Genomic DNA, 24,279 nt, shown 5'->3' on the forward strand with positions numbered 1-24,279 from the left:
ACTCATACTTTCCGAATACCTAATCCCACCTTTATAACCACCCATTTACGCAGTGGCGTTTGATGTAATCAAAGTACCCTTCCGGCATAAGTGATTTACATGATCTCATGGTCGAAAGTACTAGGTAACTATGTATCGAAAGCTTATAGCAAATGAAATTAATGAGTGATCTTATGCTACGCTTAATTGGGTATGTCCATTCCATCATTCACATAATGACATAACCTTGTTATTAATAACATCCAATGTTCATGATCATGAAACTATGATCATCTATTAATCAACAAGCTAGTTGTACAAGAGGCTTACTAGGGACTCCTTATTGTTCACATAACACACATGTATCAATGTTTTGGTTAATAAAATTATAGCATGGTATGTAAACATTATCATAAACACAAAAATATATTATAATAACTATTTTATTATTGCCTCTTGGGCATATCTCCAACAGTCTCCCACTTGCACTAGAGTCAATAATCTAGTTTACATTTGCAAAGATATAACACATTGGCCTTCTGGTGCTTTATCATGTTTTGCTCACGGGAGAGGTTTTAGTCAACGGATCTGACATGCTCAGAAACGTATGTATTTTGCAATTCATTTGCGTCTTCACGCATCACTCATTTTCCAAATGAGTCGGCATTAAATATGTTTGGTCTTCTGGTGGAACCTTAATTCCGAGGTTTGAAATATGTCACTAATATTGTCACACACAATATAGCTTTAAAGTTCTGACACTATCAGAACTACAACAAATTCTCAAAGAACTTCTTGACTTAACATCCTCAGTCATTTTCAAAACAATGACATACTCTGCCTTCGTTTGTAGAATCCGTCACAATATTTAGAACTCATCTAAATCTAGCATAGACAACTTCTAGCTCATTGTGCTACCTTTTAAACAACACTTAGTCCTGAGATTGAAATTTTATTTTTATATGTGACTAAACCAATATCGGTGCAACACCTTACAACGATTTGTTTTTCATTTCTCCATACAAAATTATATATGTATATCCTTGGTTCTTCTTAAGTACTCAAGAATATTCTTACTGTTTTTCAATGATCATCAAATGAATCATTCTGGTACATGCTCATAACACTTTTAGAGCACAGGAAATCTGATTGTGTACATATTATTCGCGATCTATAATCACTCATGTGTTTTTACTCATTGAGTGTCAGATACGGTCAAGTCTTGTTAAACCATCACATGACAAGAACATTTTTTTAATATTTCTATATTGAACTACTTCAATATCCATTCTATGTACTTTTGACTTAAACTTATTATGTGTTTCAATCTATCTTCATTGATCTTGGCACTAAATTTGTTTCAGTCCATATCCTTTCATTGAAGTTAATTTCTCAATGAAACTTTATAATCAATTATATAATTACATCATGTATAACCAACTATATGTCATCTACATAAGTATTATAAATATGTCTCAGTGCTCCCACTTAATTTCTTGCAAATGCAAGCATCTTCATCGTTTCTGATGAAATCAAAAACTCTTTGACTATTTCATCCGGTGAAAATTCCAACTCCGCGATACTCACTTCATCCAATTGAAGTTTGTATACCTATCTAGTATTCCACGGACCAGCAAAACTCTTGGTTGTATCTTGTATATACATTTAATACACACTTCTGATAAGTAATGTATTTTACCATCCTGCTAGCATATCTCATAAAAGAAACTAAATCATGTTGGCGCGCGTTGCTGCGCCCGTCTATTTCAAAAATAAAACAATAGGAATTTACATAAATGTAGGGACACAAAAAGACAAGAAACTTAAGTTGACTCATACGGTAGTAGATCATCTCTACCTCAAGTTATGCCTAATTTCTTCTTTATAGTGTGACAGATTTGAATGATCATAATTACAACAGATTTTTTGACCAAAACATATATGTTCCCGACCTCGTCTCAAATGGCTAAATATCCTGATCTACAGCCCAGATTCAGAATATCCTCGAGCCTAGCCTGCTGATGTTGAGCGAAGGATCTGGAACCGTTGTGCATGCTCATCTACAACTGCGTGCAATCCACTGTGTGCGGTGAGAAAGGTAGGCAACTCCAGTTTGATTGCTTGAACAGGGGGGCATTGGCAGTCATATCTGTTCTTGGCTGCTACATGAAAATGGTGGTTGTCAGTGAATACGCTTGGACGTGTGTGGATGGATTAAAAAAAACTGGTCACAAAATATAGGTCAATGTAGATGTTGCAAGCTGAAGGATAAGCTATTTTACTTGAGAAAATTACTTTTCGAGGAAAAGATTTCATTTTGCGGTTGGAGCATGATTCAGTGCAGCGCCTCTCTGCTACAAAGTGTTACCGGGTCACACTTTTGCTAATGATCAACAAGCAACATTAGAAACAAAATGCAAATCAACCCGGTTATCTAATGGACCATCGTACCCTAAGGGGCAAGGCATAAAAAGGCGAGTTCTTTCTACAAGTTGTTTGCTCATTTTAAAATTTATTTTCCAAGAATTATTAACAAGTCCAGGCATTGTGTTCGGTTCTTTCCAAGCACCAGTAAAATATAGAAGCTTATGAATAATTGGTTAGAAATCAAACTGTCGATATGTTTTAGATAATCGTGCCTTTTGGTTTAGGAGATTATTTTGAAACTTCTTTTCTGCATTTTTCCATTATTCAGTCTACACATGTCGTAAGATGGTTGGTCATATTAGCTGACTGTATTATCGATTCCTCAAATTTGGTTCAGTCAGATAGAGAATTATCAACAAAGAGAGGCATTAAAACTCTCCTGGATATTGCAGAACTGCATGCAAGAGACTTTACTGGATTATCCACTGCTTGGCTGAATAGTGAATACTAATTCACATGCTGTCGGTGGCAGCACCTTTGAGCCCATCACTGAATTCTTCACCCAGGGGTAAATGGGGTTCCCCGTTACTCCATTAGGATCAAGCGTTGGTTCTTCCAAGACCTTTTTTTATTTTTTTGCTTCTTCAGTCTAATGCGATCAGTTTTTCTTTGCATGTTGGACAGAGTATACCGGAAAGAAAGCATCTTCAAATAAAACAAAACCAGCAAGGGAAGTAAGTTAACAAATCACACAAGCTTTTAAGGCAATGCATGAAGAGTGGGATGAACGTACCTCTTTTCTGTTGTAATAACATGCGGCTGACCATAACAATTGGTTCATTAATCCTTTCCTTGTTACTCTGGGGTAGAACACTATTAGAGCCGCGAACCAAGTGTGGTTCCTGGGCATCGTTACCATGGGATCATACGAGAACGATTTGTCATTATGCTATATATGTATATCCTGTAATATACATTGTTACGAACCACCGGAAGGAAGAAAGTCGCTAGTGGGTATAGTAGACAAGAAGCTAGAAAACAAATAGAATGCAGATATTGTAAAATGAAGTTAAAAGAGACAATAAATAAAACAAAGTGCGGCATTTATTAAGAACAATTGGGCGAAATAAAAAGAGGGATAAAATTCCATGTATGAGCAAGTGCACCTGTCCAGCCGCCATTGCAGAAAATGAAATTTACGAAGTTGCTGTGAGGAATCCCTGAATAAGTATCCGCAATAAAAGGGAAGACGATCCCTACAAGAAGTAACAGTAAGCTATTTTTCTAACCAGTGTCCATGTCAAAATTACAGAAAAAGTTTAGGATGGCAAGAAACAAATACCAACCCTAAGCAACAAGCATCTCTGATGAACAATGGCAGGTTGAAGGGGGGATAAAAGAGGGTAGACAAAGTAGATTTGCTCGTCCACATATTTATATGGACAGGAGATAGCGGACAGTAACGTTCATATTAATCATCGTTTAGGAGTGGGTCACCATAATTACAGGAAAGATTACTATGGTGCGGGCCGTTTCAGTTTGGAATCCGAGATACCCAAGGAGAGGCGTTTATCGGATGATGGACCAGGTCCACCGGCGAATCGAATAGTGGCTCCCCGTATAGAGGGGACGCAGCATGCAGTCGCTGGCCATAAGCTTCGCCGGTGCCATCGCCTGAGAAGAAACTTTTTTTGTCCGAACTATTGTTAGAAAAAATCGAACAAAAAAGAGAAGCAACAAGGGATGATACCTTCCTCCGACCCTTCGCTGTTTGAGTCGGGGAAGATCCGCACCAGATTTTTCGTCCTGTACGTAGCCGCCCCATCGGCGCTGCGGAATTAGCCATTTGAGACGTGCGGACCTTTTTCCTCCTTGGTTCGTTTTGACGATAATGGTTAATGGACCACGTGAGAAGGCCATGTTACCTTTTCACGGCCCAACATACCAGCGACGTCCTAACTCAATTACTGGAGTAGCAACCCAGTAATGATTGCTAACATCGTTGCGATCAGGGAAGAGAAATTTTTGACCGACTGTTCGGTACCTCCCAGTAAATCTCCAACGTCAATGATTACATCGGACGGACCAGAGCTCCTAAGTGCTGTGAGGGCTCCTAGCTGGTTACATTTTACTGTTACTTAATATGTTTTTTTTTCGAAATGGGAGCTTCGCCCCGGCCTCTGCATCAATTGATGCACACAGCCGTTTTATTGCATAGTTTAACATTCAAAGGTTATACAACTCAAGGATCACACAAAGTGTACACAAATATTAACCAGCGGAAAAAAAGGAAAAGACTCTTATGCATGTTGCAATCTCTTAGTAGGCTGCCAGCCACCCTGGTTGTAGATATCCCGAGCAACCGTCTCCAGACGGCTGCATCCAGAATCCATATGCGCACACTGAACCTCCGGTAGTAGGTATGACCATTCGTGGATCCAGTGCGTAACCATACGGATAACCTGTAAGAAATTAGCATGTGATCTCCTGTTAAAGACAATATCATTGTGACAATTCCATATAGCCCACATCAAGGCACAAATACCCATTCGGATTTGTCCTTTAGATATTTTATCAACACCATTTAGCCAATTTCCAAACATATTTGTAACATTGGCCGGTGAAGGCAAATTAAAAGTATATTGGATGGTTCTCCAAATCAGCTTTGCGAAGGGACAATCGAAAAATAAGTGATTTATTGTTTCATTATTATCACAGAAACATAGACTAATCCACATAGACTATAAGCATTGCTACGGAAGATCTAATCTTATCGTAGTCAAATCTTTGAACTTTGTCGTAAACAACTTTTCGATAAGTCGAGCTTCTTCAAGGATATTTCATCCAAGTCCATCAATTTTATGGATCCATTTTCTTTCAAAAAGTATTCGTCTATCTTGGATTTCATGGCGCATAGCCATTTTAATGGAGTTAGGGCCCATCATAACTTCTTTGTATGTAGTTGGTTTATCATTGTTCATAACCAATCTTTGTCCACAATTCATTTATTTTATCACGAAGTAAACCATATCTACAAGGTTTAATAGATACTTTGATCTCCATGACTATAACATTTTGTAGACATGGGAGCTATGATCTTCGTAGCCGCTTTCGAAACCATTTCCGATGCTGCGCTACTCTGATCATTATGCTCAGGTTCATAAACCTTATCAAGTACTATTGTCCTCCCACTCAAATACTTTGCTAGAAAACAATTTCTTGGAAATAAGCAAGTAACATTAACAAACACTTTTGTCTTTTACTTCATAGTGGGAAGAATTCCTAATTCTGGGATAACAACAAAGACATTCATCCGATTTTGGCTGTATATGCTATGCATACTAAAATTTAAGAAATGACTATTAGGGTTCATACCCATGCCATAACTCGTTTGGTGTCATTTTAACGGATCATGATGATGCTCTATTCAGTGTAAAAGCGGTAGTCACTAAAGCATAATCCACAAAAATATAATGGCATCAATATTTTATCTCATTATTGACCCAACAAGGTTTGATACGTCTCTTGGATACTTCATCATCACTATGATACTCCAAGAAACGTGAGTTGTAGAACAATTTCATAACTCTCTTAGATGTTCGCTAAAATTTGTAATTCAAATATTTCCACCACGATCCAATCATAGATATTTGAATTTTCTATTGCGATGATTTCCACTTCACGCTGAAATTTATTTGAATCCATTCAAATATTTCAAACTTCTTCCTTATCGAATATATCCACATATATATACTCAATTCATTGTTGGAAGTTTTCATGAAGTAGAAGAATCTCCCGCACACAACTATGCCCAGTGAACCACATACATCATTATGTATGTTTCCACTAAGTTAGTTGCCTGTTCAACTCTTGGCCTATGAACGGTATTTCAGTCATTCCTTTTAGAAAAGATTTTGCAAGCGCCAAATGATTCAAAAATCAAATGACTCCAAAAATCCATTTGCATGGAGTTCCTTCATGCGTTCCTTTCTAACATGACCTAAATGGCGGTTCCACTGATAAGTGGAATTCAAATCATTTGCCTTATGTCATTTTAGCGTCAGTGTTATGCATGTGTGTTTCACCATTAAGATTTATAATAACTTATCCATCGTACATGGAGTAATGTCATAATTTGAACAAATCATTGTTTTCATTTGACCAGAATAAAATAACAATTATTAAGTTCTTTATTATAAATTCTAAGGGCTAGGTAGAATGCCAATGACAAACATAATAACACTTTATTATGTTTCAGACGTGTATTATTACCATATTCCTTATCTGTCACTTAGGCCATCTGATACGTCCAATTTGCATCACTATTTTATATCATAATTTGCTGTTATTCATTGATATATTTCATATTGGGACACATTACTTATGTTATTTCATCTATTTTGCATGTTTCATCGTTATTGGAGGATCGAACACCGGAGCCAGGATTCTGCTGGAAAAAGCACCGTCAGAACGCAATATTTCGGAAGATCAACTCTGGAAGGAAATTATACCAAAAATCCTATTTTTCAAGATGACGAAGGAAGCCAGAAGGAGGAGCCAGGAGCAGCCAGGGTGGGCCCACACCCTAGGGCGGCGCGGCCCAGGCCCTGGCCGCGCCGGCCTGTGGTGTGGAGGGCCCACGACCCCTTTCGCCTCCTTTTCTTCGCCAAACCCTTTGTCCCGAAGACCTAAGCCACAGAGGGTACCTCGCGAAGAGTTACAGCCGCCTCTGCGGGGCGGAGAACACCAGAGAGAAAAGAGCTCTCCGGCGGGGAGGAATCCGCCGGGGAAATTCCCTCCGGGAGGGGGAAATCGACGCCATCGTCACCGTCATCGAGCTGGACATCATCGCCATCACCATCATCATCATCTCCACCATCATCACCGCCGTCATCACCGCTGGACACCGTTACCGCCGTAGCAATTTGGGTTTGATCTTGATTGTTTGATAGGGGAAACTCTCCCGGTATCGATTTCTACTTGTTGTTGATGCTATTGAGTGAAACCATTGAACCAAGTTTATGTTCAGATTGTTATTCATCATCATATCACCTCTGATCATGTTCCGTATGATGTCTTGTGAGTAGTTCGTTTAGTTCTTGAGGACATGGGTGAAGTCTAAATGTTAGTAGTGAACTATGGTTGAGTAATATTCAATGGTGTGATATTTAAGTTGTGGTGTTATTCTTCTAGTGGTGTCATGTGAACGTCGACTACATGACACTTCACCATTTATGGGCCTAGGGGAATGCATCTTGTACTCGTTTGCCAATTGCGGGGTTGCCGGAGTGACAGAAACCTAAACCCCCGCTGGTATATCGATGCAGGAGGGATCGCAGGATCTCAGAGTTTAAGGCTGTGGTTAGATTTATTCTTAATTACTTTCTTGTAGTTGCGGATGCTTGCAAGGGGTATAATCACAAGTATGTATTAGTCCTAGGAAGGGCGGTACATTAGCATAGGTTCACCCACACAACACTTATCACAACAATGAAGATTATTTAGCCGCATGTAGCGAAAGCACTAGACTAAAATCCCGTGTGTCCTCGAGAACGTTTGGTCAATATAAGTAAACAAACCGGCTTGTCCTTTGTGCTAAAAAGGATTGGGCCACTCGCTGCAATTGTTACTCTCGCACTTTACATACTCGTACTTTATTCAACTGTTACATCAAAAACCCCTGAATACTTGTCTGTGAGCATTTACAGTGAATCCTTCATCGAAACTGCTTGTCAACACCTTCTGCTCCTCATTGGGATCGACATTCTTACTTATCGAAGATACTACGATACACCCCCTATACTTGTGGGTCATCAAGACTATTTTCTGGCGCCGTTGCCGGGGAGTGAAGCGCTATTGGTAAGTGGAATTGGTAAGGAAAACCTTTACTGTTGTGCTGATTTTATTTCTGCCTGCTGCTATAAGTCATTATGGAGAGATCTTCTCTTCAATTTTTATTTGGGAAATCTACTACTACTGCAACGGTAGTGGATGAAGCGCCAGGTGAGGAAGTAATACCATATAAAATACCTATGAAAATTATTGAACGTGTTATGGATAACCGTTATGAAGGGGATGGAACTGTCCATCCCGGTGATCATTTACTGTTTTTGCATGAATTATGCGGGTTATTCAAATGTGCAGGTATTGCTATGGATGAAGTGAGGAAGAAACTATTCTCTTTATCGCTATGCAGTAAAGCGGCGCATTGGTATAAATTACTGGATAATGGGGATTCTCTTGAATGGAATGATATTGTGCCCCGGTTTTATTCTAAGTTCTATCCTCCAAGTGAAATTCATAAGGATCGGAATCGCATATATAATTTTTGGCCTCATGATGGAGAGAGTATTGCCCAAGCTTGGGGGAGACTGAAGTCTTTAATGCTCAAATGCCCCATTCATGAGCTTCCTGGTAATGTTATTATTGATAATTTCTATGCAAGACTTTCTTTTGAAGACAAGACCTTGCTGGATACTTCTTGTTCTGGATCATTCACGCGTAATAAGGAAGAGTTTAAAAGGGACCTTCTTAATCGGATCCAGGAAAATTCTGAAGGATGGGAGATCGACAAAGATAGAGAATCAGGTATAAATTATGATTACAAATGCATTGAAGTTTTTATGGATACTGATAAATTTCGTAATATGAGTGCTACATATGGTCTTGATTCTCAAGTTGCTGTAAATCTTTTTAAAGCTTTTGCCTCTCATTATGAATTGCCAAAGAAGAACTTTGATAAGTATCATGAACCATATAAAGATAAAATTGATTCATCTATTAATAAATGTGTTGTAGTTGAAACTGCTGATCATGTTATTCCTGAGGTTTATATTGAAAAAACTCCTTTCCCTGCTAAAATGAAGGAGTACTCTGTTATAAATAGTGCGGTTCATAAAAGTGAAAAGAAACCTGTAGAACATGAAGAACAAATAAAAGTTGAACCTGCTGTTGCAATAGTTAAAGATCTTGTGACTGAAAATGTGGAGGATGGTCATATTATTTTCTGTGAAGATGCCTCTAATATTGTTTCACATCCTAATAAACCCAAACAAGCTAGTGTTCCTATGATATCTGTTAAAATTGGTGATCATTGTTATTATGGATTATGTGATATTGGTGCAAGTGTTAGTGCTATTCCGTATGAGCTTTACAAGGAGATTATGCACGAAATTGATTCTTGTGAACTTGAAGATATTGATGTGGGTATTCAGCTGGCTAATAGAGAAACTATTTCTCCAATTGGTATTGTTCGAGATGTGGAAGTTTTATGCGGTAAGATTAAATATCCTGCTGACTTTTTGGTACTTGGTTCTGCTGTTAGTGATTATTGTCCTATTATCTTTGGTAGACCTTTTCTAAATACTTGTGGAGCTATTATAGATTGCAAGAAAGAGAAAATTTTGACTAAATTTGCTGGTGAATCTTATGAGTTTAACTTCTCTAAATTTACTAAAACTCCTTATAAAGCTGATTTGCCTAGTAACGATATTAAAATGGAGCAATGTGCATCTATTGTTCTTGTTCCTAATAATCCTTTGCAGCAACATTTGGAGGATAGCGAGAGCGAAATTTTTAGGAAAGAAAGAGATGAGCTTGAGGAAATTTTTCTTCGCCAACCTATTCTCAAGCATGATTTACCGGTGGAAGATTTGGGTACAACACCGCCACCAAAGAAAGATCCTGTTTTTGATTTAAAGCCTTTAACTGATAATCTTAAATATGCTCATATTGATGATAAGAAAATATATCCTGTTATTATTAGTTCTAAGCTTTCAGAGATTGAGGAAGAAAGGTTATTGGAAATATTGAAGAAGCATCGAGGCGCTATTGGCTACACTCTTGATGATTTGAAGGGGATTTCTCCGTCTATATGCCAACATGCTATTAATATGGAAGATGATGCAAAGCCTGTTGTTGAACCTCAGCGTCGTCTAATTCCAAAGATGAAGGAAGTGGTAAGGAATGAGGTATTACGACTTCTTGAAGCTGGTATTATATATCCTATTGCTGATAGTAGATGGGTTAGTCCTGTGCATTGCGTTCCCAAGAAAGGAGGTATGACTGTTGTGCCTAATGATAATGATGAGCTCATTCCTCAAAGAGTAGTTGTAGGGTATAGAATGTGCATTGATTTTCGAAAAGTTAATAAAGTTACTAAGAAAGATCATTACCCTTTACCATTTATTGATCAAATGCTAGAAAGATTGTCTAAAAATACTCATTTTTGCTTTCTTGATGGTTATTCTGGGTTTTCACAAATTGCTGTTAAAGCTAAAGATCAAGAGAAAACCACCTTTACTTGTCCTTATGGAACTTATGCTTATAGACGCATGCCTTTTGGTTTATGTAATGCTCCTGCTACTTTTCAAAGATGCATGTCTGCTATTTTTCATGGTTTTTGTGAAAGTATTGTAGAGTTATTCATGGATGATTTTTCCGTCTATGGGAATTCTTTTGATAGCTGCTTGCGAAACCTTGATAAAGTTTTGCAGAGATGTGAAGAAACTAACCTTGTTCTTAATTGGGAGAAATGCCACTTTATGGTTAATGAAGGAATTGTATTGGGACATAAAATTTCTGAGAGAGGTATTGAAGTTGATAGAGCTAAAGTTGAAGCAATCGAGAAGATGCCTTATCCAAGGGATGTTAAAGGTATTCGTAGTGTTCTTGGTCATGCTGGGTTTTATAGGAGATTTATTAAAGATTTCTCTAAGATTTCAAAGCCTCTTACTAATCTTCTTCAAAAAGATGTACCATTTGTTTTTGATGATGATTGTAAGGAAGCGTTTGAAACTCTTAAGAAAGCCTTAACAACTGCTCCTATAGTTGAACCTCCTGATTGGAATTTACCCTTTGAAATTATGTGTGATGCTAGTGATTTTGCTGTAGGCGCTGTTCTTGGACAGCGAGTAGATAAAAAACTGAATGTTATTCATTATGCTAGTAAAACTCTTGATGCTGCTCAAAGAAATTATGCTACAACTGAAAAGGAATTATTAGCTGTAGTCTTTGCTTGTGATAAATTTAGATCTTATATTGTTGATTCAAAAGTTACTATTCATACTGATCATGCTGCAATTAGATACCTTATGACAAAGAAAGATGCTAAGCCGAGGCTTATTAGATGGGTACTTCTGTTGCAAGAATTTGACTTACATATTGTAGATAGGAAAGGTGCTGATAATCCTGTTGCTGATAATTTGTCTAGATTGGAAAATATTGCTTATGATCCTGTTCCTGTTAATGATAGTTTTCCAAATGAACAATTGGCTGTAATAAAGGTGAGCTCGCGAGACAGGTCCTTGGTATGCTTGATTATGCTAAATTTTTTGTTTCCATGTACTTGCCTCCAACCTTTTCAGCTCAAAGAAAGGAGGAAATTCTTTTATGATTTGAGGCATTATTTCTGGGATGACCCACACTTATATAAAGAAGGAGTGGATGGTATTATGCGAAGATGTGTCCCTGAATATGAACAACAGGAGATATTGAGTAAATGTCATGGTAGTGCTTATGGAGGACATCACGCCGGAGAAAGAACCGCGCAAAAGGTTCTACAATCAGGTTTTTATTGGCCAACTCTCTTCAAAGATGCGAGAAAGTTTATTTTATCTTGTGATGAATGCCAAAGGGTTGGTAATATCTCCAGACGCAATGAAATGCCTATGAATTATACTCTTGTTATTGAACCGTTTGATTGTTGGGGATTTGACTTCATGGGACCTTTTCCGTCTTGTAAGGTAACACTCATATACTTGTTGCTGTTGATTATGTTACTAAATGGGTGGAGGCTATACCTACAAAAAGTGCTGATGGTGAGACCTCTTTAAGAATGCTCTTAGATATTATTTTTCCTAGATTTGGAGTACCTAGATATATTATGACTGATGGAGGTTCTCATTTTATTCATGGAGGTTTTAGAAAAACTCTTGCTAGGTATGGTATTAATCATAGAATTGCTTCTGCTTATCATCCTCAAACTAGTGGTCAAGTAGAGTTATCAAATAGAGAGATTAAATCTATTTTGGGAAAGACCGTTAATAAAACTAGAAAGAATTGGGCTAGTAAATTGAAGGATGCACTTTGGGCTTATAGAACTGCTTATAAAAATCCCATGGGAATGTCACCTTATAAAATGGTTTATGGGAAAGCTTGTCATTTACCTTTAGAACTAGAGCACAAAGCTTATTGGGCTGTTAGAGAATTAAATAAAGATCCGAAACTTGCCGGTGATAAGAGGTTGTTGCAATTGAGTTCTCTAGATGAATGGAGAAGTGAAGCTTATGAAAATGCTAAACTCTTTAAAGAGAAAGTTAAAAAATGGCATGATAGGAGGATCATCAAAAGAGAATTTAATATTGGGGATAAAGTCCTATTGTATCGGTCTCGTCTCAGATTCTTTGCAGGGAAATTACTCTCGAAATGGGAAGGACCATATGTTGTCGAGGAGGTGTATCGTTCAGGAGCAATCAAAATTAGCTCTCTCCAAGGCAATGCTACGCAAGTGGTGAATGGACAAAGACTCAAGCATTATATCTCGGGTGATTCTTATAATGTTGATGTTGATATTATTCAAGTGGAAACACCGGAGGCCTACATCAAAGGGCAAATTGACAGTCCGCCAGAACTCGACTTCGAATAGGTAACGATCGGTAATGAAAAGTACGCAATTTACTTTCCGAACTATATTTTTGCTGTTTTTGGAAAATATGAGAAATTACGAGTTCGAAACGGAGTGGAAAGGACGCACGAGGGGGTGCCACCATAGGGCGGCGCGGCCTGACCTGGGCCCGCGTCGGCCTATGGTTTGGCCGCCCCGTCGCCCCTTTCCGACTCTGGTTCGATCTGGTATTTTCCGTTTGACGTGAAAAATTTTGCTATATAATCCCCCGGACCCCTGGAGGTCCGTATATCGTGTTTTCGACGTGTTTTGTTTCGAGCTGTTTCTGCCAGGATCTGTTTTCGGTCTAGAAGCACCATGGTCTCCAAAAACAAGGGCAAGGAGTTTCCGGATGAAGATGATCGAGATCTTGGGTGGAAAGAGGAAGACAAGGATGTCAAGAAAGAAGATGAAGAAGAGGTGGAGGAAGATTCACGCGCACATCCGCGTGCTACCATCGCAAGCATCAAGGTGGTGGACAACCCTTTTAGTGCAAACAAGAGCGCAAGAATTCGCACGGGAGGAGCGGTTCCACGTCATCACCTAGCTCCGAGAACATCTCCATCAGGCACTCATCACCCCTTCCACAATCTAATTTTCAGTAATCAAATTGAAGGGACTCCCAAGGCAGCATTGCCTAGCCAATGGGATATAGATCGCTCTAACACTGCAGGAGAGAAGGAGCCTGAGGCTGAAGAATGGGGAAATAACTCCAAGAGCTGGGACTCGCCATCAGACAGACTCTTTAACCGCGTCGAGCACAACTCAGAGATGATTCGCAATCTCATATACAGGATTGACGAGCTTCAGGAGCTTATTGAGAAGCTTGTCAGGAATTCATCACCACCATCGCCGAAGGAGTAATTCATCATCGGTATTGGCATCCCCTTGGTTTGTTCCAAGCTTGGGGGAGTGCCGCGGTATCACATTATCACTACCTTTTACTTTTATTGTCAAGTAGTATCATATCATGAGTAGGGAAGTTATCATATAAGATGGGTTGCGTTTGGAAGTATCTCTCCTTTAGTTGGTTATCTATGTATCCCTTGGTGTGAGTTATCGTTATGGAATATTAATGAGAAGTCTTATCATTTACATATTGCACATCCTATTCTAGTTTGCAATCTGTACTATATGATTCACCTTGTTATTAGTATTGGTATCACTTTGGGAGAATTGAATAAATCTATTTGGTTTTGGCAAACTTAGCATTGGTCAATAGCAACAACACTTTGAGGTTTAAATAGAAAAGAGAAATACATGTAGATGTTTCATTGTCTTTCTTGTTAGCTCATAGCTTATTATTCTGAAGTTAAAATTGTTTGTACTTACAAGGAAGATGCATGATTGTTTCTATCACATGTATATTTGTTTGTTTCCCTCGACTCTTATGCTTGCTAATTAACCTTGCTAGCCAAAGACCTGTACTGAGAGGGAATACTTCTCGTGCATCCAAACCTTAACCCAAACCTATGCCATTTGTGTCCACCATACCTACCTACTACATGGTATTTTCTGCCATTCCAAGTAAATACTTCATGTGCTACCTTTAAACAATTCAAAACTTAGTATCTCTTATTTGTGTTAATGTTTCATAGCTCATGAGGAAGTATGTGGTGTTTTATCTTTCAATCTTGTTGGGCAACTTTCACCAATGGACTAGTGGCTACATCCGCTTATCCAATAATTCTGCAAAAAGAGCTGGCAATGGGATTCCCAGTCCCAAAATAATTAAACCAAATAGACACTCCTCCATGGTATGTGATTGATGGACGGCACCCGAAGGATTCGGTTAGCCATGGCTTGTGTAAGCAAAGGTTGGGGGGAGTGTCATCATCATAATAAAACTAAAATAAAAAGGCACTCCTTCATGGTATGAGATTGTTGGCAGGCACCCGAGGATTCGGTTAGCCATGGTTTGTGAAAGAAAGGTTGGAAGGAGTGCCACACAAAATGAAAATAATATGGGAGCCGCTCTTAGGAGGTTGTCTGGCAAGGGGGTTAGAGTACCCGCTACCAGTCGTTGACAACAACAAACACTTCTCAAAATGTTACTTTTATTCTCTTTATATGATTGCAAAACTGAAAAAGCTCTAGCACATGATTTAATCCCTGTTTCCCTCTGCGAAGGGCCTGTCTTTTACTTTATGTTGAGTCAGTAAACCTATTTCCCTCCATCTCAAGCAAGCATTTGAGTAGTTGTGATCAAACCATTATATTGTGATTTGCTACATCATGTCTTTTATTCTTCTTTGTTTAGTACAAGTTTTATCTGAATGAATATAGCTTTGCAAGTTATCAATGATTATGAGAAGACCATTACGATTGAGTATGCAAGTTGTGCCTTATAAACTTTAACATGAGAGCGCTGCTCAATGAGATAAATATAATCTGTTAATTGTTCTCTGACCAAGAACGAAGTTTGCCATCACCAATCATGATTTCTCATGCACCTTTACTTGTGATTACCTTATACTTGTTTCAATATGAGTTATAAGAGGTTGTTTACTATAATGTCCTGTGTGAATGAATATGATGCTTCTTGTCCGTATTTTATTTATCGACTCTTCACTCCATAAACATGTGGTCATGTCTATCGAGCTCAGTTTCGCTTGGGGACAAGCGAAGTCTAAGCTTGGGGGGAGTTGATACGTCCAATTTGCATCACTATTTTATATCATAATTTGCTGTTATTCATTGATATATTTCATATTGGGACACATTACTTATGTTATTTCATCTATTTTGCATGTTTCATCGTTATTGGAGGATCGAACACCGGAGCCAGGATTCTGCTGGAAAAAGCACCGTCAGAACGCAATATTTCGGAAGATCAACTCTGGAAGGAAATTATACCAAAAATCCTATTTTTCAAGATGACGAAGGAAGCCAGAAGGAGGAGCCAGGAGCAGCCAGGGTGGGCCCACACCCTAGGGCGGCGCGGCCCAGGCCCTGGCCGCGCCGGCCTGTGGTGTGGAGGGCCCACGACCCCTTTCGCCTCCTTTTCTTCGCCAAACCCTTTGTCCCGAAGACCTAAGCCACAGAGGGTACCTCGCGAAGAGTTACAGCCGCGCCTCGCGGGGCGGAGAACACCAGAGAGAAAAGAGCTCTCCGGCGGGGAGGAATCCTGGGGGAAATTCCCTCCGGGAGGGGGAAATCGACGCCATCGTCACCGTCATCGAGCTGGACATCATCGCCATCACCATCATCATCATCTCCACCATCATCACCGCCGTCATCACCGCTGGACACCGTTACCGCCGTAGCAATTTGGGTTTGATCTTGATTGTTTGATAGGGGAAACTCTCCCGGTATCGATTTCTACTTGTTGTTGATGCTATTGAGTGAAACCATTGAACCAAGTTTATGTTCAGATTGTTATTCATCATCATATCACCTCTGATCATGTTCCGTATGATGTCTTGTGAGTAGTTCGTTTAGTTCTTGAGGACATGGGTGAAGTCTAAATGTTAGTAGTGAACTATGGTTGAGTAATATTCAATGGTGTGATATTTAAGTTGTGGTGTTATTCTTCTAGTGGTGTCATGTGAACGTCGACTACATGACACTTCACCATTTATGGGCCTAGGGGAATGCATCTTGTACTCGTTTGCCAATTGCGGGGTTGCCGGAGTGACAGAAACCTAAACCCCCGCTGGTATATCGATGCAGGAGGGATCGCAGGATCTCAGAGTTTAAGGCTGTGGTTAGATTTATTCTTAATTACTTTCTTGTAGTTGCGGATGCTTGCAAGGGGTATAATCACAAGTATGTATTAGTCCTAGGAAGAGCGGTACATTAGCATAGGTTCACCCACACAACACTTATCACAACAATGAAGATTATTTAGCCGCATGTAGCGAAAGCACTAGACTAAAATCCCGTGTGTCCTCGAGAACGTTTGGTCAATATAAGTAAACAAACCGGCTTGTCCTTTGTGCTAAAAAGGATTGGGCCACTCGCTGCAATTGTTACTCTCGCACTTTACATACTCGTACTTTATTCAACTGTTACATCAAAACCCCCTGAATACTTGTCTGTGAGCATTTACAGTGAATCCTTCATCGAAACTGCTTGTCAACACCTTCTGCTCCTCGTTGGGATCGACATTCTTACTTATCGAAGATACTACGATACACCCCCTATACTTGTGGGTCATCACCATCGTATTCTTGTATTGCATTTGTATTGTATGACATCTCATACCAACCAATCTGGTACAAATACCCAAGAATTTTAATATGTGACCAAACAAGGAATACATCCATAACATGTATATCATTTATATACACCTGAGCTAGACTTTCTAGTCTTTTTTTTCTTTCTGCCAATAATCTTTTGTAGTTTCTCTTTTAGATTTCCTCATTATTCAGAAAAACACTTCAACATCAATAACTTCTAGGTTTGTTGGTCAAATACCAATAACCTTGAGGTTCTTACTTTGAAGTTGATCATCATATGACAAGTGTTCCAGATTTCACGTATTAGTAACTATGTAATATGATGAACAATTTCACTCATAATTTTATCCATCATATCATGACGACTTTCCGAGATCATGTATGTACATGCTAGGCTCGTAAAGTTTAATCTCAGTATTCGCATGTGCAAATCTGGCTTGCACCCGTTGACATGGGCATAACCCTTCGTCACCCGTTGTATGCACACGTAGAATCTATAACACCCGATCATCACATGATGCTTCGAAACGACGAGTCTTAGCAACGGTGCATACGAAGGACGATCACTTCATGGATATGCGAATACTGTTAGTGCCCCAATAGTTGGAGGATTGGGACGCCTTGCGTCTTCAACCTTCGTACATTCCCATAAAACTTATGAGTTTATGTAGTCTCACCAAATTATATTCTATCATCTTGCAATAAGGTCTTAGATATCACATATATCTCATACCTTGATTATTTCTGAAAACCAAATTTTCAGCTCCTTACTTTTCAAACAGATTTGAACTTCAAGTTTCACGGAGACAAGATAACTTTAGGTACTAATTGAAACCATAGTTCTTTGAATCAACAATGTAAGGTTTACTAAAAGTTTGCAATAGGACTTAATCATTTATTGATTCTTTAATAATACGGTACCAGTCCGTAAAGTTACTTGTCAGATTTAACAGTATTTCTATCTCAATTACAAGACTAGCGCTTGGTAGATGACGGATGCCAATTCTACAAATTAATTCAAAATACTATTCAGACTATGTTCATGATAATTAGTTCATGTTTTAACATAATTACTAATGAACTCACAATTAATACAACATCCCTCATAGTTGTTAAGTGGTACACGATCCATATCCACTACACCAAAACCGATCATCACGCGAGATGATGTAGCTTCAACGGTGAACATTAACATGTTGATCATATCATCCATATGACTCGTGTTCAATCTTTCGGTTTCCTGTGTTCCGAGACCATGTCTTTACATGCTAGGCTCGTCAAGCAAACCCAAGTATTCCGCGTGTGCAAACATGACTTACACCCGTTGTATGTGAACGTTGAATCTATCACATCCGATCATCACGGGATGCTTCAAAACGACGAACTGTAGCAACGGTGCATACGAGGGGAGAAAACTTTATTATCTTGATATTAATATGAGGGATCATCTTATAATGCTACCTTCGCGATCTAAGCAAGATAAGATGCATAAAGGATTAACATCACATGCAATTCATATGTGATATGATATGGCCCTTTAGTCTTTGCGCCTTCGATCTTCATCTTCAAAGCACGGACATGATCTCCATCATCAACGGGCATGATCTTCATCATCGTCGGTGTAGCGTCAAGGTCCATGGCGCCGTCTTCATGGTTGTTCACCTCATGTAGCAACTATTACAACTACTTTGAAATACTACTCAACATGAAATTTAAAGCCAACCATTAGGCTCCTGTCGGTTGCCACAATACAATAATGATCATCTCATACATATTCATCATCACATCATGCCCATATCACATCACCAAACCCTCCAAAAACAAGTTAGACGTCTCTAATTTGGTTTACATTTTTTACGTGGTTTAGGGTTTTCGATTAAGATCCAATCTACCTACGAACATGAACCACAACGGTGATACTAGTGTTGTCAATAGAAAGAGTAAATTGGATCTTCACTATAGTGGGAGCGACAGACACCCGCAAAGCCACTTATGCAATACAAGTCGCATGTCGAGCGTGGAGCAAATCTCATGAACGCTGTCATGTAAAGTTAGCCCGAGCCGCTTCATCCCACTATGCCACAAAGATGCAAAGTACACGAACTAAAGACAACAAAGCATCAACGCCCACAAAACTATTGTGTTCTACTCGTGCAACCAATCTATGCATAGACACGGCTCTGATACCACTGAAGCGATTTGAAGCATAGAAAACAAAAAAATTCCTACCGCAAGAACGAAACACAAGCCAAGATCTAATCTAGAAGACGGTAGCAATGAGGGGATCACGAGACTAACCCTTGAAGGTTTCCAAATCCTACGAGATTAGATCTCGTTGTTGCAGAAGATGATCACTTGCCGCTTTCAAAAGCGCGTAGAAGATCTTGACGGTGCCACAATCGGGTAGCACCTCCGTACTCGGTCACACGTATGGTGTTGATGAAGATGACGTCCTCCTCCCCGTTCCAGCGGGCAGCGGAAGTAGTAGATCCTCCTCGGAATCCCGGTAGGACGACGGCGTGGTGGCGGTGGTGGTGGAGAACTCCGGCAGGGCTTCGCATATGCGCTGCGGGAGTTGTATGTGGAGGAGGGGAGGCTAGGGTACGTTTGGGGAGAGGGGGCTATGGGCGCCGGCCTCAAGGGGGCAAGGGTGGTGCGGCCAACTCATGGCTTGGAGTGGCCGGCCCCCTCCCTCTCCTCATGTATATATAGGTGGAACACATCTAGGTTTGCCCAAGTCTTCGAATAAGACCCCAATTCAAAAACTGCCAAATAGATGAAACCTACTTGGGGTGGGACTCTCCCTTTCCCGGAGGGACTCCACCTTCCATGGTGATTCCTTCCGGACTTTTCTAGAACCTTCTAGAACCTTTCATAAATGCACCGGATCATTTTCAAACTTGTAAAATGACTTCCTATATATGAATCTTATTCTCCGGACCATTCTGGAACTTCTCGTGATGTCCTGGATCCCATCCGAGACTCCGAACAAAACTTAGAACTCCATTCCATATTCCATATCTACTTAAATGACATCAAACATTAAGTGTGTCACCATACGGTTTGCGAACTATGTAGACATGGTTGAAACTTCTCTCCGGCCAATAACCAATAGCGGGATCTGGAGATCCATAATGGCTCCCACATATTCAACGATGACTTAGTGATCGAATGAACCATTTACATACGATACCGATTCCCTTTGTCACGCGATATTTTACTTCTCCGAGGTTTGATCATCGGTATCTCTATACCTTGTTCAACCTCGTCTCCTGACAAGTACTCTTTACTCGTACCGTGGTATGTGGTCTCTTATGAACCATTCATATGCTTGCAAGCTAATTAGACGACATTCCACCGAGAGGGCCTAGAGTATATCTATCCGTCATCGGGATGGACAAATCTCACTGTTGATCCATATGCCTCAACTCATACTTTCCGAATACCTAATCCCACCTTTATAACCACCCATTTACGCAGTGGCGTTTGATGTAATCAAAGTACCCTTCCGGCATAAGTGATTTACATGATCTCATGGTCGAAAGGACTAGGTAACTATGTATCGAAAGCTTATAGCAAATGAAATTAATGAGTGATCTTATGCTACGCTTAATTCGGTGTGTCCATTACATCATTCACATAATGACATAACCTTATTATTAATAACATCCAATGTTCATGATCATGAAACTATGATCATCTATTAATCAACAAGCTATTTATACAAGAGGCTTACTAGGGACTCCTTGTTGTTCACATAACACACATGTATCAATGTTTCGGTTAATACAATTATAGCATGGTATGTAAACATTATCATAAACACAAAGATATATTATAATAACCATTTTATTATTGCCTCTTGGGCATATCTCCAACAAATTCATCATCGGCCGCTCTGTCGACGAGGACTACCGTCACATCGCTATCGACCCGCGGCAGGCGGCGGTGTGGTCCACCAGGGACCATGGCGTCAACTACGTCGACCTCGCCGGACCATCCGAGCTGCCAGCGCCAAAGTAGGAGAAGGCCGACGAGGAAGAGGCCGACGACGTCGACAGCTGGTCCTTCGGGTCATCCATCGGCGACGAGCTCGACTTCAGCGCGGTCGACTCCCAGCGCCGCTAGTAGTATTTTTTAGCGTTTTAGCTTCAAATTGCGTTAAATTTGTACAAATTTCATTCAAACTTCGTACGAATATCGTGTTGCAAATTTGAATTTAAATTTTAAAATATGGCCGCCTGTTTGGAGGCGCCGGTGTGGGAGCAGCGTCCCCAAATAGAGGATGATGTGCCGGCATTTCCCAAACGGAGGTGCCGGCGCCCTTGCCGGCGCCTATTTGAGGCCTCTTAGAAGGTTGGACAGGAACTTCCCTAAATTGGCATGTGTGCCAGGGACTACCAACGGGCGCTCGGGTGCCCGTTAGACGCGTCCTTTGATCAGATTTGGTTTTCCATGGGGTGGGGCTGAAACTTTCCTTAACTAGGCGATTGCTGCAGCTGGCCGCTCGCTCGTCCGACCCTTAATTTCTTGCACCCCAAGTCCAAGTACAAGTAGAAGTTGTATATAAGCACGCACGTACGGCGCCACTATCGATTGATCGAGAAGAAGATTAGCTAGCCGGCCATGTCGTCCGACGGGAAGTTGGAGAGGTACGTGTCGACGGCGTTGACGGTGTTCGGGACGGGGATGGCGCTGCGCGGCCTGCTGGGCGACGTCCTACCCTACGAGATCCTCGACGAGCTCTCCTTCGCCGCCCTCCGCGCCCGCTTCTCCTCCCGCGACACCGTCGTCTTCGATGAGACCGAGGGCCTCGCGCCTAACCACCTCTACAGCGCCGTCCGCGCCTACCTCGCCGCCCGCGCGGCCTCCGCCACCGGCGTGCGCCGCCACCGCGCCTGCCGCGTCGACGAGTCCTCCTCGGACGTCACGCTCACCATGGACCACGGCCAGGAGACCGTCGACGCCCACGACGGGGTCAAGTACACCTGGCGCTTCGTCTCCCACGACCCCGCGTCGGCCGCCTTCGGTAACAACCCCGGCAACGCCCGCGCCGCCGCCGCCGCCCACGGTGGCCGCCAACACGTCTGCCTCAGCAGGTCCTTCGAGCTCAGCTTCCACAAGAAGCACAAGGAGAAGGCGCTCGCCTCCTACATACCCTTCGTCCTCGACACGGCTAAGGCCATCAAAGACCAGCAGCGAAACCTCAAGATGCACATGATCGAGTACGACGCCTGGACCGCCGTCGACTTCCGCCACCCGTCCACCTTCGACACGCTCGCCATGGACGGCACCCTCAAGAAGTCCGTCGTGGACGACCTGGAGCGGTTCGTCAAGAGGAAGGACTACTACAGGAGGACCGGCAGGGCGTGGAAGCGCGGGTACCTGCTCTACGGCCCGCCGGGCACCGGCAAGTCCAGCCTCGTCGCCGCAATGGCCAACTACCTCAAGTTCGACATCTACGATTTGGAGCTCACCGAGGTCAAGTCCAACTCGGACCTCCGCAGGCTGCTGGTCGGCATGGGCAACCGCTCCATCCTCGTCGTGGAGGACATCGACTGCAGCCTCGACCTGCACCAGCGCCCCGGCGACCAAGGCCCCGATAGGCGCGCCCCCAGGCCCGGCTTCACCGGAGACGACAACGAAGACAAGGTCAGTTTCGTCCTTACCAAATCGCGCGCCGAAACGTATGAATCAGCTATACATTCAGCTAACGTACTAGTTTTTCCTCTGTCCGGTGTGGTGTTTTGGTGGAACAAACAAACAGGTGACGCTGTCCGGGCTGCTCAACTTCGTGGACGGGCTGTGGTCGACGAGCGGGCAGGAGAGGATCATCGTCTTCACCACCAACTACAAGGAGCGGCTGGAGCCGGCGCTGCTGCGGCCTGGCAGGATGGACATGCACATCCACATGGGCTACTGCACCCCGGAGTCGTTCAGGATCCTCGCCTGCAACTACCACTCCGTCGAGGAGGGCCACGCGATGTTTCCGGAGATCCAACAGCTGATGGAAGAGGTGCCCATCACGCCCGCTGAGGTCGCCGAGGTTCTCATGAGGAACGACAGCGCCGACGCCGCGCTTCAGGATCTTGTTGAGTTCATCAAAGCAAAGAGGAGGTAATGCCCTAGTTGTGAGGGCACGGCTGCGGACCAGGAAGGAAGTGGCAAGGTGGATAAAGGTGGTAACTGAAACATAGAGGAATAAGTACTATATTAACCGGGAACCAACATCTATTTTGTCATAATTTTGAGGCCTATTTATGAATTCACATCCTGGTGACACGTGTGATACTTGGTGGTTTGATTCCCGCTTTGTTTCTTTCATGTGTAGTTTGGGTGCCGGTTTAGAATTTTAAGGGTTCCTTCCCTCTGTTAAGTGAAATGTTTCTTTATGATCTGGGTGGATGTAGCTGTTTGAGTATTCTGCACTTGGTCAAAGCGGCGCTAGGTCATGCCCCACGAACTGGTTGTCCTGTAGACACGTGTCGGCATCTCCACGTAGCACCTTTTCTCACGAATCTTCTCCCCTTGTCTTCTCCGCGGCCTCCCCTGAGCTCTCCACCTTACCCGAGCGCGCTCAACCCTCCCCTGACGAGAAGCTTCAATTCATCACCCGACCGGATTTGAGGCCCAGGTAGGCGGCGAATCTCAGGGTCGTTGGGGCTGGCGGGCAAGCGTCTGGCGACGGCGGATCGGTCCATGGGCGGCTAGCGGAGACCCGTGGAGGTAGGGGAGAGAGGGCCAGGAACCTGTGGCGGCGGCGAAACCCTAGGCGGCGTTGCTCCAGAGTGTGCGAGCAGTGATGACCGGATCGAACTGGTACCTGTGCGGCAGGTGGCATCTCAGGTAATCCAAGCGGTGGACTACAGGTAAGTTCTAAGTTGGGTACTCCAAACCTCGCCTGATGCTCCTTTTGTTCTTGACAATGCGGAGCTAACTAGCTGAGCCGGATCGTTACAGATCGAAAAAAAGTTGCGGTGCGCGGCCCTTTTAAAGCTGCTCTGGTGGTTTCAACTTGGAGCGTGCGCAGCAGTGGCGGAGGTCTCTGGCGACCAAGAAAATGGCGGCGCGGCCTTATGCGTCGGAGCA

General features: G+C 42.0%; 1 protein-coding gene and 1 long non-coding RNA gene across 2 annotated transcripts; one reads left to right on the top strand and one right to left on the bottom strand.

The window, feature by feature from the left end:
• Positions 1–2,890: 2,890 nt before the first annotated feature.
• Positions 2,891–3,856, bottom strand: LOC127327903 (uncharacterized). Its single transcript, XR_007868834.1, has 4 exons — positions 3,693–3,856; positions 3,513–3,602; positions 3,140–3,310; positions 2,891–3,051 (listed from the first exon to the last, which is right to left on the bottom strand). It is a non-coding gene; the product is annotated as an uncharacterized lncRNA (long non-coding RNA).
• A 17,917-nt stretch (positions 3,857–21,773) lies between these two features.
• LOC127327907 (protein HYPER-SENSITIVITY-RELATED 4) lies at positions 21,774–23,378 on the top strand. Its single transcript, XM_051354722.1, has 2 exons — positions 21,774–22,842; positions 22,958–23,378. The coding sequence occupies exons 1-2, from the start codon at positions 21,817–21,819 to the stop codon at positions 23,309–23,311; spliced, it is 1,380 nt and encodes a 459-aa protein (XP_051210682.1). The 5' UTR covers positions 21,774–21,816; the 3' UTR covers positions 23,312–23,378.
• The last annotated feature ends 901 nt before the right edge of the window (positions 23,379–24,279 follow it).

Source organism: Lolium perenne, chromosome 1, assembly GCF_019359855.2.
Source record: "Lolium perenne isolate Kyuss_39 chromosome 1, Kyuss_2.0, whole genome shotgun sequence".
Lineage (NCBI taxonomy): Eukaryota > Viridiplantae > Streptophyta > Magnoliopsida > Poales > Poaceae > Lolium > Lolium perenne.

Excerpts from the sequence above, each read along its gene's own strand:
- LOC127327907 (XM_051354722.1), top strand. The coding sequence starts at position 21,817 with ATGTCGTCCGACGGGAAGTTGGAGAGGTACGTGTCGACGGCGTTGACG. Across the intron at positions 22,843-22,957 it reads GAGACGACAACGAAGACAAG|GTGACGCTGTCCGGGCTGCT; the intron begins GTCAGTTTCGTC and ends ACAAACAAACAG.